The sequence below is a fragment of the Pteronotus mesoamericanus genome, unplaced genomic scaffold, assembly GCF_021234165.1.
Source record: "Pteronotus mesoamericanus isolate MK-2021 breed Mesoamerican mustached bat unplaced genomic scaffold, CSHL_Meso_final contig_263, whole genome shotgun sequence".
In the NCBI taxonomy this organism is placed as follows: domain Eukaryota; kingdom Metazoa; phylum Chordata; class Mammalia; order Chiroptera; family Mormoopidae; genus Pteronotus; species Pteronotus mesoamericanus.
The window spans coordinates 14,012,334-14,026,317 of record NW_026555112.1 but is presented as its reverse complement, the minus strand read 5'-3'; the positions used below and the strand labels follow the sequence as shown (position 1 = coordinate 14,026,317).

Below are 13,984 nucleotides of genomic sequence, written 5' to 3'. Positions count from 1 at the left end.
GGTATGCTGAGACATCAGGTCAGTTTTAGGTTCGTGGGATCCCTGGGACTCCCCAGGGATCCAGGGAAGAAGAGTGAGGAGTAGGAGGTAGGCGGTTTGGGGAGAGGAGGCAGTAGGTGTGTCGGGAAGGGGGGCTTCCTGCCACCGCAGCCTGTGGTGTGCTGGAGGGCCCGCGCGATCTGCCTCCCTGGCTGGGTTCTGGGCGCAGGCGGGGCTGGTCTCAGAAGAGCTGGCTAGGGCTCCCCTCAGCTCAGGGTTCTGCCTCAGGCCCGGAAAAGTCCAGTTGGCAGCCTCACACTGAGCCATTCATTGGCTTCCTCTCTGCCCTCCCCCGCCCCCCTGACCTCTGCCCGTTTTGCTGAGCTGTTTGATTGGTTGTACCGCGTCCCCCGGGCGCTTCATTGGCTCTTCTCCTTCGCCCTGCATCCCGGCTCCTGCACCGGTCTCCATCTCCCAGCAGAAGGCGCAGCCATGAATCCGTTATTCGGCCCCAACCTCTTCCTCCTACAGCAGGAGCAGCAGGGCCTAGCCGGGCCGCTGGGGGACCCTCTGGGAGGCGACTTCACCGGGGCAGGGGACGTGTCCCCATCACCGCTTGCTCCTCCCGGCCCCGCTTACTCGCCGCCTGGGCCGGCCCCGGCGCCCCCCGCCGCCATGGCTCTCCGCAACGACCTGGGCTCCAACATCAATGTGCTCAAGACACTGAACCTCCGCTTCCGCTGCTTCCTGGCCAAGGTGCACGAGCTGGAGCGCCGCAACCGGCTGCTGGAGAAGCAGCTGCAGCAGGCGCTGGAGGAGGGTAAGCAGGGCCGGCGGGGCCTGGCTCGCCGCGACCAGGCAGTGCAGACCGGCTTCGTCAGCCCCATCCGGCCCCTGGGGCTGCCCCTGGGCGCCCGGCCGGCCGCCGTCTGCACCCCGTCGGCGCGCGTGCTGGGCTCGCCCGCGCGCTCGCCAGCCGGCCCGCTCGCGCCCTCCGCTTGCCACTCGTCGCCCTCCACCTCCGCCTCCGCCTCCGCCTCCGCCGCCGCCGCCGCCGCCTTCTCCTCATCGGCCCGCTTCATGCCCGGGACCATCTGGTCCTTCTCTCACGCTCGCCGGCTGGGGCCGGGACTGGAGCCCATGCTGGTGCAGGGGCCTGGCCTGTCGTGGGTGCACCCTGACGGGGTAGGCGTCCAGATCGACACCATCACCCCCGAGATCCGCGCGCTCTACAACGTGCTGGCCAAGGTGAAGCGCGAACGGGACGAATACAAGCGGAGGTAGGGATAGGGACCGGGCAGGTGGGGACGTGACTCAGTGTCCCGCCACACTCAGAGCCATGATGAGGTGTGGAGAGGAGGGCAGCTGGGGCCCAAGAACCAGGGAGGAATAAAGTAAGACTAAAGTTCTTCCTGTGTAAGGAGACGCTTGGAAGTGAATAAAGGGAATTGGAGCCTGCAAGACTGAATGTACAGAAAATGCAGAAGTCAGCCTTGTGACAGGAAGGAGACTGGCAGGGGAATACTGTGGGCAATTCATAGTTTTCTTTTGGCATGTCCTGTCTCATGGGAGCGGCAGTGTTTGGATGACGGTGTAACTGGGTTTTGTGAGGTGTGAAAGGGACAAGGGTCTGAGAGGTCACTTCTGGGGATCTGCTTATCTCTACCCGCCTCAGCCCTCGAGCAGTTTTGTGATGTAACCTCCACATGCTGATCAGAACTAGGAGGCAAAAGATACACCTTTAACTGGGGTGTCTTAAGTGAAATTAGAAGGGAGTTGGGAAGGAGGACTGATCCTGCCGCTGTGTAGCGCTTCCCAAAGCAATGTGGGTGGAAGCTGGGTACCCACTCTAGTTTCAAATGAGACACGCTGGGCACCACAGGGTGTTGCTTGGGGTAGGTCAAAAACGTGGGAAAAGAAAGAATACAGGGAATTCCCTAGGGAATGGGGAATTATTGTAGGTAGTCACTGGAGGGCCTGGTAGTTATTGGAGGACCAGGGGAAGATGGGGAATCCGGGAAGATGCAAAGAGCCAAGGGCGGAGGCATTGTGAACGGAGCCAGCAGCAGAGCCCAGGGGGAGGAAGTTGGGAATGTGGACACACCCTATGAGTATGAGGCAGCTGGGGGACAGGCTCAGTGCATTCTGAGGATGGGGATTCGGGTTTTTGCGGGGAAGCTGGCAGGGCAGCCCAGAAGGCCAGGTGAAAGGGTGCAGTGCTGGAGTGCTGGCTGCATACCAAGTGGATTCCTTATACGGTTGCTCAGCAGGCTCTTAAGGCAGGGGCAGGAGCAGGAGCACCGCCAGCACTCTGTAGACTCTGTGCCGGATGCCACGGTCAAAGAGGAAGACGGCAAGGCAGAGAGGGAGGCTTTGGTTCGCCAGCTTTCAGGTTTAACCTCTTAATTGGCTACTCTGACCCCTGGTGGGCAAGCCTGGGAATTACCCTTGCAGCTCCGTGTTGCCGAGATTTATGTGCTGGGAATGGGCTGGACGTTCTGGGAAGTTACTGCCAGGTCTGGGATGACCTTCGGGTATCTGAAACCTGCCAGAGTCCAGGGGATCACACATCAGCAGGCGTCCTGAGGTTAAGTTCTGTCCTCATGCTGGCTTCCTTCGTTGCAGTCCATGTTAGGAGTGTCTTTGGGCATCCTGGTTATCCTGAGGTCTTCGTTCAGATGCCACCCAGCCCCAGCCCAAGCCGGAGCTAATTAACACAGCGAGCAGTGGAACATGGACAGTTCTGGACTACATCCATAACCACAGGGACAACTGTGTTCTTAGGGCCATTTAAAAAAACAAACTGGGTGTTTGTCCTTGGTCCAGCTGCCCTGGGCAGCAAAGAGTTATTCCTTGGGGACTGATGAGCTCATCCCTCTGCAGCACACTGCTGTGCGGAGGGCCGGGCAGCTAGAGTTGTATGGTACGTGACACTGGCAGATACTCATTCTTCCACCCCAGATCCCCTGCCCTCCTTCTGTTCTCTTTATAGCAACACTGTAGCTCCTGTCTGGAGCCTAGAAGGCCTGGACACAGCTTGAGCACTAAACTGGGAAGGAGCTGAGGCCTCCTGGGTTCTATTTTCAGTTCCCCTTCCTTGTGTGACCTTGGGTGGTTCTCTTTCCTGGCCTCGGTTTTTCCCACATAGGAATGGCCTCTGCTTCCTCAGTTTGCTTGGTTTCTGAGGATGTAGTTTCTTTGGAAGAGAGGTGGTTGGTAAATGCAGAATACACAGAGATTGCTAAAATCCTACATGTGAAGGGAACTTCCTAAATGAGACCAGATTTGAATGGAGGTCAAAATGAACCTATTTATGGAAAAATCTGACTGGGGTACAACTAGCATTCTAGTAAGCTTCCAGGTGATTTCTTTTCAAGTTTTTTTTTTACCCTGTAAGATTTTACTAATCTTAATCCTTACACAACCTCCTTACTTAAGTTTCTACCTGAATTGTTGAGTTTACTGTCAAACAGTGCTTCCTATGCTTCCTGATACATCGTGTCCTGGGTAGTTGTCCCCTTGTCAGTCTTGCCCGCTTCCTCTAGGGAGCCATGGGCTCCAGGGACACGGAGGCACCACATCTCATGCCTTCGTGTTGTAGATGAAGAAAACAAGGCCTGGAAAGATAAGGATCTTGCATAAGAAAATATATAACTTGATGCCACTGATTGTCTGAATGAGAAGGCCAGAAAAAAGGAGAGGGACATGGGGCAGCAGGGAAGGGTGGGCAGGAAGCCAGGAAGCCTTGGCACTGGGCGGTGTGATGAGCCCTCCGGCTGGCGGCCGGGCTGGCGGCCTCCTCCCTGCCCAGCTGGGAGGGGCAGCCTCGGTGAGGTGGAGGAGTTATTCTTAGGAATACTGCAGTGCAGATGTGAGTGAGGGACAGGAGAGCGAGGAGAGAGGGGAGAGGAGACTGGAGGGAGAGCCAGGGAAAAGTGTGGAGGGCAAGATGGCAAAAAAGGTGGAGGGGAAGGAAAGGAAGGGTTGATACCTGCATCTACAGAATCTGTTCCCTGGGTTTCATTTTCATGCTGCCCTTTTTGCTACTTCCTAGCCTCCTTTCTTACACTCAGGTTTCTCTCTTGGTGCAGTCCCCCTCCTTTCTCAGACTGGAAGAAGCCTTTCCAGAATGTAGCGAAAAGCGATGAGCTATATGGGTGGGATCGGAGAAGTTCCGCTGTCCCAGCCAACCTTGTAGGGGGCAGTGTTGCCCGCCTCCAGCGCCTTCCATCTCTGTGGCGTAGCAGACCATGCACTGGCTGGCCGGGGCTGACCCAGGGTGGGAAGCCTGGTCCCGGGACAGAGACCCTGCCTGTGGCCCAGGGTGTGCGTTAGCCTACTTGTGGTCTTGGTCTCCAAATTCTGCATCCCAGGAGATGTCACCTCTGGTCCTCACCCACTGATTCGCGAGATACTTTTCATACTCTGGTTTTCCTTTCCCTCTGGGTTTGGGTGCTTAGTAGCCTCAGGCTCCTGTTTTCCACGGTCACCTCTCTCTGGCTCACTTAGCGGGGGCTGTGGGTGGGCAGTGTCTGGAGCTTGTGGGGATGGACTTTGAGTGGCTCCTCCTGGCTCTTAAGCAACTCTGTTGACGCGGTATGTGTCCTGCAGCTGCTTTTCCAGGGTTAAATGATACCACACGAGGCAGGGCAGCAGGCTAGAGGAGCTCTGTTCTGGTGCAGGCAAGAGGCGGGAGACCGGATCTGTGCCGCTGAAGGTGGGAGACTGGGCCAGGTGGTGTGGTGTGGGCAGGACGTGGGGGATGAGGCCAGTCAGACAGCTGCTTGGGCCGGGGCCTGAACTGGACGGGCACTGTAAAGGACCAGAGCAGCTGCAGCCCTCTTAAATATAATCGCTGGTCGTGGCCTGGAGGTTCTGGGAAGGCAGCTGGTGAGCTCAGCACTGGACGGGAAGCGTGGAGCCACTCGACAGCTGCAGCTGGCCAGCCTGCCAGACATTCCTGTCCACAGCTCCTCCCTGTGCAGGGAGCCAGACCCTGGGGCTGAGGCCTGCGCCAGACAGGTGGGGAACAGGGAGCTTTAGGGGTAGCGAAGGACTCCGCACCTATGCTCTTTCCCTTCTTCCCATGTCTGCCAGGTGGGAAGAGGAGTACACGGTGCGGGTACAACTGCAAGAGCGAGTGAATGAGCTCCAGGAGGTGAGGGCGCCCCACTGCCTGGGCTTCCCTCCGTCCTCCCTGTCGCCCCTCAGCCCTGGAGCTGGCTCCTTGTCCCTCCTCATCTTCTCTTCCTCCTGCACTGGCAGGGCCGCTAATATCAGGGTTTTCTGCTTGGCTGCAGGAAGCCCAGGAGGCTGATGCCTGCCAAGAGGAGTTGGCAATGAAGGTGGAGCAGTTGAAAGCTGAGCTAGTGGTCTTCAAAGGGCTTATGAGCAACGTGAGTGCAACCAGCGCACCCCTCATGCCCTTCCCTTGTGGGCTTATCACCGCACCCTGCCTGCAACCAGGCTGCCCAAAACCAGGCAGGGCAGGCCTTGCTAGGTGTGGCCTGTTGATTTCCTGTCTACCACCCCTCCCCCTACTTTGCTCTGCTTCCTTTTTTTTTTTCCCTTTGCCACCCCCTAGTTCAGGAGGAAAAAAAGGAACACAAGTCCCTTGTGTCCAAGTAGCAGCATACCTCCATCATCACTAGAGCTCCTTGAGCAGTTAGTGGAGAACACACATCCCAGCTCTGCCCTGCACCAGCAGTGTGGCCTTGGGCGAATTCCTTAACCACCCTGCCTCTGTGTGCTCCCGCGGAATGAAATAGTGAAGGCGTGTACCTTGCAGAATGATTATGAAGATTATAACATACTGAGGACGGTGCCAGCACATACTTAGGGCTAAATAAGTGTTAGCTGTTGTTGTCCTTATTATACTACATTCCCCACTCCTGTAGCTCCCAGTAGTCTCTCTGTCTCTGTAGGAACATGAGTTCCAAGAGGTACCCCGAATGTCAGGGGCACTGGGCCACGCCCTCCAGGGGCTCCCCCTCTGGCCAGGGAGCCAGTTGCGTGAGCAGCTCAGTGTGTGAGTGATGCTGTGGGGGGGCACCCAGAAGGGACACCTGCTGCTTGGAGGAGTTGGCAACAGCTTCGTGGGGGAGGTGATGGTGACCAGAAGGATGAGGAGGATCTTGCTGGGGCCTGTTGGCCCTTGTGTGGAGTGCGGGGTGCCTCTTCAGTGGTCCCCATGTTCCCTGGACAGAACCTGACGGAGCTGGACACGAAGATCCAGGAGAAGGCCATGAAGGTAGACATGGACATCTGCCGCCGCATCGACATCACCGCCAAACTCTGCGATGTGGCTCAGCAGCGCAACTGTGAGGACATGATCCAGATGTTCCAGGTGAGGGCGGAGGGCAGGCGTTGGCCCGGCCCCCAGCCCACAGCTCCCCGTGCCCGAGAGCCTCGGGAGGGTTGGGGCAGGCGATGAACCTTCCGTCCTCACTGGCCTGGAGCCGGAGCCCATCCTCCTTCTCGGGGGACTCATCTTGGCACCAAGGGGCCCTCAGTGGGACTAGCTGGGGGGCCCGGAGCAGCCTCTGAAGAGAAGTTGTGGAAGCTGTCTCTAACCCATCTCTCCCCTCCCTCTCTCCTCTGTCTGCTTCCTCTCCTTTCTCTTCCTCTCATCTTCTCTGGCTTTCTCCACAGAAGAAACTGGTTAGTTTTGCTCTCACGCAAGCTTATTAATGTCCCAGTGCCTGTTTCTAAACTCCCCAGGCCTCGGCCGTCGGTTCTGACCTGCTGGGCTTTTCAGCACGGATCTCTTTCCCCCTTTCTGGTTTCCTTGCTGTTTCCCCCTTTTTCCTCTCTCTTTTCCTCTCGGCTTCACTTCTTCCTGTCCCTTCTCCTTCTGGCTTCCCAGATCTGGGTATGTGACTCAAGTTCTCCTTTGTGAACACTGTGCCCTCCTTGCAGCCTGAAACTTCCTTTTTTGTTCAGTCATTTCATTAGAACGACCTTTTTTGGAAAAAAAAAAAAATCTTCGTTAGCCTTCGTGCACACCTTAATGTGGTCACAAAAGGCCATTCCTCCCCCTACCTCACTGCTCTGTTTTCTGTGTTTCTTCTTATTCTTCCCTCTTGGTCTGCGGCCCTGTCTCCATCTATGTCTGTCTGCCTGTCCCGTGGTAACTCCGGTGTTCTGTTCCCTTCATCGTAACTGTGTCTTCTCTCTCTGTCCGCCCCTCTCCCTTCTGCTGGTTCCTGCTTCTCCTCCCTCCCGGCCCACTGCCCGCCGCCCTTTCTCCTCATGCACCCGGCCTCGTCTCTGTAGTCTCTGCACTTGTCTCCCATTAAGGTCCCATCCATGGGGGGGCGGAAGCGGGAGCGCAAGGCTGCCGTCGAGGAGGACACCTCCCTGTCGGAGAGTGACGGGCCCCGCCAGCCCGATGGGGATGAGGAGGAGAGCACAGCCCTCAGCATCAACGAGGAGATGCAGCGTATGCTCAACCAGCTGTGAGTCCCGCAGGCCCACCCTCAGCAGCCCCCCAGAGGCCGGAGCCCCCGCCAGTCCCCTCCGCCAGGAGGCAGGCCCCACCCTCCTTGACACCCAGGCTCCTGTCTCTAGGAGGGAGTATGATTTTGAGGACGACTGTGACAGCCTGACTTGGGAGGAGACTGAGGAGACCCTGCTGCTTTGGGAGGATTTCTCAGGCTATGCCATGGCAGCGGCAGAGGCCCAGGGCGAGGTAACCGCCCCTCCCGGCCTCGGGGCCCCAGTCCTGCCTCTCCAGCCCACTGCCCATCCGCTCCCCCTCCTCGCTGCCCCCTCCCCTCCTCGCTCTGCTTTCCCTCCGTGGCCATCATCCTTTCCCTGCTTCTCCCCTTCTTCGTTGTCCCTTTTCTTTTCTTTCTTTGGTTTCCTTTAACACAACTTTCTGTCAGTTCTCTCCCCCCCTCCTTGGCCCTGTGGAAAGTCCCTGTCCCATCCCTCCCCTTGCCCCCGCCGCCCCCAACCCTTGCTTCTCTTTGTACTCCAGCAGCAGGAAGACAGTTTGGAGAAGGTGATTAAAGATACCGAGTCCCTGTTCAAAACCCGGGAGAAAGAATATCAGGAAACCATCGACCAGATAGAGGTAAGGATGTGAGCGGAGGCTGAGGAGCACAGGTGCCCGGCGGGCGGGGAGCAGGGCTGCAGGTGGAGTGCTCCCGTCCTGCAGGCGGACCCTGGATGCCAGGGCCCCCGCTTCCTTTCAGGGGGAGGAGTGAGTGCCCAGCTGTCGTGCCTCTGCTGGGTTCTTAAGACCTCAGGCTCTGGAGGGAGGCAGACGGATGTAGGTCTCTTTCTCAGCTCCGTCACTTGACTGCTATAACTTTCAACAGGCTGCTGCTTCTCTCGGAGCCGCTTTCTTTATTGTAAAATGGGAATTTTAACACGTCCCTCACAGAGTTGTTTGAAGAGGAAATGAATTAACACACCCATGGAACTTAGGGTAGTTTCTTTCCCACAGTAAGCATAAGCATACCGTTTGGGAGGAGGAGGAGGAGGAGGAGGAGGAGGAGGAGGAGGAGGAGGAGGAGGAGGAGGAGGAGGAGGAGAAGAAGAAGTTGTTATTAATTATTGTCAGTGCTATAGCAAGTCCACTCAGAGGTGGACTTGAACTTTACTGCTTCTTCAGTTCAGTCTTTGAACATTGATGTATGAGTGAAATATCTATCGGTTGCCTCTTGGACTTCCCCAACTGGGGATCTGGCCCGAAACCCAGGCATGTGCCCTGACTGGAATCGAACCAGAGACCTTTCAGTTTGCAGGACAATGCCCAACCCACTGAGCCACGCCAGTCAGGGCAGAATTTCTATTATTATTCCCTAGCCTTGAGGAACCTTCTAGAGATGGCAAGTAGTGCTGGTGCTTTAACTTAAACTGCAGTCAGTGAGGGGCTTCAGGAAGGATTTGCGGCCCCCGGGATGGAGGGAATTGTGGGGGCGGGGAGATAGGGGGGTGGGAGGTGGTCCCTGTGAGCCCTCCTACCCTGTGTGGGAGCCCTTTCCTGAGCACTCTGGTTTGGGGATGAGAGGCAGGCTTCTGTAATTCTCAACTCCTCTTGAAGTCCACCTGGCGTATTGACGCTCTCACTGCTCCCCCATGTCAAACGCTTGTGCTCCTCTAAACAAAACCTGCTTTTGTTTTTTGCACAGGCAGACAAATACTAAGTCTTACAGGCCGTCAGATTTATGCTGCTAGCGGAGGAGACGGGAAGGGAGAACTAGAACTGATCTTCACATTCCCACTTAAACCTATCTCACTGCCTTCTCCCTCCTTCTCTCCCTCCCTCCTTACCTGACTCTTACCTCCCTCTTTGGAATGGTGGACTTAGGGTTGATGTTTTCATTGTACCTTCAACCAAGCAGGGGCCTTGGAGTAGGTGTCCGGGGCTGCATCTCTGCCGGGTTCTTCCCCGGGGCAAGAGGGGCTTAGTTTAAAGCAGGATGTGAGCCCTGGCCGGACAGCTCAGTTGGTTAGAGTGGCATCCTGATGGGCCAAGGATGTGGGTTTGATCCCCCGTCAGGGCACATAAAAGAAACAACCAGGGGATGGAGGGATAGGGGCACTAAGTGGTCATGAAAAAAGTATAATAAAGATTGTATATTTTTTTTGAAAAACCACCAACAAATGCATAAATAAGTAGAACAACAAATTGGTGTTTCTGCCTTTCTCTCTAAAAATCAGTAAAAATTTTAAAACATATGCTACTATAAAAACATAAATAAAACATGACGTGAAAAGAAAGAAAAGAAAATCCTAAGTGGAAACATGCTTTTAAAGATGTTTTTAAGTCATCCGACTGCTCTTCTCCCCCAGTAGGATGATGTTAGAGAATGTTAGGAGAGCCGGCATGGTGGCTTTGGTTCTCTGTTGCTCCTGGGGATCCATCTGGGCCACCCAAGATCCTTTTCTCTTTGTGACCTTTGCTCTCTCAGGGTCACTCAGATGGAGGCAAGGACTATGTCCCATCATTGGGTAGCCAAGCCAAAGCCCGGGGTGGAGGGCGGGAAAGAATCCTTGCTCCCCACCTCCTTTCCTTATACTCTCCTTATACTCCCAGCCTTACACTACCCGCCCGCTTACCCCGTGAGCCTGGAGTTTCAATGTAGGCCGTTGTGGCTGTCTCCTAATGTGTGCTCACCTCTGCTCGAATTGGGTGAATTTGGAGGGGGGACATACAAACATGTAGAGACAACTGGTGGGAGTCCTAGCCTTCTTTTGTGATAGAATATATATTGGTGATAGAAAATACAGGGTTGGATGAAAGTAGGTTTATAGTAGTGAGAGCATGGAACAGAGTTTATTCTTGTATTACAACTTACTAATTACTGTATTATCTTCCATAGAAACAACTGTTAACCTCCTTTTGCCTACCCCTGTATCTTGTGCTAGAATATATTCTTCCTTGTCCTGCTGAGTGATGGGCTCCACCCTGACTCTCCCGAGGCAGAGAAATTGGGCCACAGGTGGCGTCACGTTCCCTTCTTAGACACGTCAGCGTGTCCTGCTTTTCTGGCTCGCTGCCGTGGGACCCCAGCTGGAACCCCGGCTCTGGAACCAAGGCTGCTGCTCCAGCCCACACTCACCAGGCCGCCCTCCCTCCCGCCTGTCACTGTCCTGACCATCTCTCTCATCTGGCCCTGTGACCCATTTCTTTCTCCAAGTTCCCATTTTCTGTCTGTCCAGTTCAGATTAGTTATGGGTGGTTTCCCCTGCCTAGTTCAGATTATTCATGGCTAGTTTTCTGCCCTTTCTCTTTGCTCGCAGGCAGTCAAGCACATCACCTCCAAGCGCAGAAGGCGGAAGGTTTCATTCTGCCTCCGCTTCTGGCCCCTGTCCTTTATACCAAAAACAAAGAGAGGCAGCAGATTGTCTCTGGCCCAGATCTTTTACCGCCTCTGCACCACCTCAGCTCTGCCTCAAAGCCTTTCCCGCAGAAGCAGGCTCTGGGAGGGAGACCGTATTGCCTGGACTCTGAGCCCTGCATTTTTTCACATGTAACAGTTCTTAAATTGGGATACATCTTATAACCAGTAGAACATTCAGTACAGCAAGAGGTCTTTCTGTTTGTCTCTGAAATGGCTTCCAAGTGAGAAAGTTAAGTAACGAGCAGAAAATGGACGGTAGGAGATTTGCGCTGTCCCCAGCAGTGCAGACAGGTGTCCTCCTTTATGCCCCGAGTCTTGTAGGTACTTCACAAAGTTAACAGTTCAGCGCCTGTCCAGCTGCCTGGCGTGCACACGCGCAGATGAACAAGGCCTATGGCGTGCCCTTCCAGGGGCTCCCCATTTGCGGAGGGACACAGACTGGGTGCAGTGCTGCCGGGGGTGCGAGGGGTGAGCCGAGCCACGCGGGAAGCCCGGGTGCCCTGTGCGCAGACAGGGCCCCTGCTCTCAGGAACGTGACCCTCTCCCCCCGCCCATGCCAGCCTTCCTTTCCTGGATGCTCTCGCCAATCTGTTGGAAGAATGCAGGCCTGAGGCAGATACATTTGCATACCTCTGTAGGCAAAGGTTGCCAGGAAAGTTGGGAGGAGGAGTGATAGTATATTGCGTGCTTTCTGCCTTGTTCTGATTTATTTTTAAATCTGAGCTGTCAGCCATGCTGCCTGGGCCCCCTGCCCAGCGGGGCTCTTGGCGTGTTTGCCCCCCGGGGGTTGGGAGCCGGGTCACTGCTGACTCGAGGGCCCTGCCCTGTTCTTGCCGCAGCTGGAGCTGGCCACAGCCAAGAACGACATGAACCGGCACCTGCACGAATATATGGAGATGTGCAGCATGAAGCGGGGTCTGGATGTGCAGATGGAGACCTGTCGCCGGCTCATCACCCAGTCCGGAGACCGGTAAGGGCCTCCCCGGAGTGTAGCGTGCTGCCCGCCTTCCTCCCAGCTTCCTCCAGGGGGGTGTGTCGGGGGAAGCGGAGGACCAGGGCCCCTCGGCGGGCAAGCCCTGAAGACGGTCCGCAGTGACTTACCCACATCACAGATGTGGTGACCAGGAGGTCACCTGGTACGTGTGGCCCAGTTGGATGTGCATTTGTGGCTGGGCAGCTGGAACCTCCCAATGCCACCAACTCTGGTGGTTCCTCTGGTTAGAGGCAGCTGAAAACTGACTAGGAACAGAATGGGTGTGGGGCAGATCCTTAACTAAAGTCAGAGTCACCATTTGTGCCTTTGACCATGAAAGTAACACGGCAACAAAAAAGCAATTTGAAAAAATTCACAAAAGTACTTCAAACAGGCATAAAGCTGGGGCCATCCAATCAGTGCACTTGGGCTCGGGTGGCATCTCTTCAGAGACTTCAGCTATTTCTGAACTCTGAGCTTCCCAAAGGCCTCAGGATAAAGGTGGGATCGGCTCCCCATCAGTGTGAGGAGGGGGCCGGGGAGGTTTCCTTCTCCCTTCTGCACTCCCTCACCTGGCACCGCCCTCTCAGGCCCCGGTCCACCTGCGCTTGCCTGAGAAGTCATTCACCTGCCTGCCAGAGAGGAGGAATGCCCCCCTTGTCAGGACTCCTGTCTGCCCCAAGGTGACAACTCATGTTTCTTTCTAGAAAGTCTCCTGCTTTCACTACGGTCCCGCTTAGCGACCCGCCGCCGCCACCGAGCGAGACTGAGGACTCCGATCGGGATGTCTCATCTGACAGCTCCATGAGATAGGGACCTGCCTCTGGTCCCACCCCGGTGGGAACGTGCCTCTCGCCCCGGCGGAGGGGGCGTTCACAGAAGGGGAGCTTCATCTGTCTTGCTGTACGGAGCCCGGTCCCTGGGGACGGGGCTGCTCCTCCCTCGGGCACCCTCCCTTGGCCTCTCCGGAGTTCTGGGGTGTCTGGAGTGAGGCATGGCCTGCCCTTCCCAGCTGGGGCTCTCCTGCCTCCATGCGTGGGTGCCTGCTACTCCCCATCTTTTAAAGTGCTGCCCGTGTGACCGTGGCCCCGTAACTTCTCCACTGAGGGATGTGACTGTCACATCCTCCTTCCCCGCCTGCGGCCTAGAGCCAGCTCCCGTCTGTGGTTCTGTATTGGTGCTAACTGGCTTGTGCAGCACCTGCAGCAGGAGAGGGCCTTTCCGCGTTGCAGGTGGAGGGAAGCAGGACTGGGCAGGGCGCTAAGTTCTCCCTCTGCTGTCCAAGTGCTCTGGTCACCTAACTGTGGACAGTAAGGGTGTGGCTGTGACCCCCTCCCTCGTGGAAATGCCACACATTGAAGGGGCCTCAGTGCCTCGGTCTAGGTGGCTTCTGGTTCTGACTGGGTGCAGTATCATGGAGACTGGAAGCTCGTCTCCCGGTCACTGCTGAGTGACACCAAGCAGTGAAGCTACTTGGGCGTGCACATGGGGGTGTGTGCGCAAGTGTGCTCAGGGTCTCCGTTTCTTCAAGTTATCTGCTGAAGATGTGCCTCCTCCGTGTCTGTCACACTGAGACCAACAGGCTGAGTAAGATGTCCGAACTTGCAAACCTTGGAGAAACTGGGGAGATGTGACTGAGCCCTCAGCCTAACTGCCTGGGGGCGGCTGTGCCGACAAGTGAATGGAATCTTTGATAAGAATGAAACTGGCGAGTATTTATTGAACTTTGTGTCACTGTTTGAAGCACATTCTGGTGGTAGCTACACAATCCTGACGTGTGCACAAGTTTCATCTCCATTTCACAAGCAGGTGCAAGGCAAGGCACGGGATTAGAACTGGCCCTGAGCAAGCCTCAAGTGGCAGAACCAGGGTCTCAACCCAGGCGGTAGGCGCCAAGCCTGTGCCACTGAGCACAGGCACGTCGCCCCACTCTTCCCCGCTTTCCAGGTTATGTGGTGCTTTCCGTGCGGGGTGAGGTGCGAAGTCTGTGTACAGCCCACTAATTGGGCTGGACTGTGGTGAGAAAAAGCCTGGTCCTCTGAAGGGCCCACGCTGGACACACAGTCCCTGGAGACCTTGAGGGGAAACAGCCAAAGCGAGAACAGACCTTATTCACGCCAGCAGTGCCTGGGCACAGGCGCTTTGGTCTTTTGGAGTGTGGGAAACATCCATTGGC

The 13,984-nt window shown here is 56.0% G+C and overlaps 1 protein-coding gene across 4 annotated transcripts; it reads left to right on the top strand.

Moving 5' to 3' along the window:
* Window positions 1-471: 471 nt before the first annotated feature.
* On the top strand, window positions 472-13,546 carry IFFO1 (intermediate filament family orphan 1). 4 transcript variants are annotated; one of them, XM_054574721.1, is made up of 10 exons: window positions 472-1,259; window positions 5,077-5,137; window positions 5,280-5,375; window positions 6,185-6,325; window positions 6,631-6,639; window positions 7,255-7,436; window positions 7,549-7,669; window positions 7,961-8,056; window positions 11,675-11,805; window positions 12,516-13,546. In XM_054574721.1, the coding sequence occupies exons 1-10, from the start codon at window positions 472-474 to the stop codon at window positions 12,619-12,621; spliced, it is 1,731 nt and encodes a 576-aa protein (XP_054430696.1). In that variant the 3' UTR covers window positions 12,622-13,546. The 4 variants fall into 4 exon arrangements, with proteins under 4 accessions (XP_054430696.1, XP_054430694.1, XP_054430693.1 ...); XM_054574719.1 differs by lacking the exon at window positions 6,631-6,639 and having other exon boundaries at window positions 7,279-7,436; window positions 7,964-8,056; XM_054574718.1 differs by lacking the exon at window positions 6,631-6,639 and having other exon boundaries at window positions 7,279-7,436.
* Window positions 13,547-13,984: the final 438 nt, after the last annotated feature.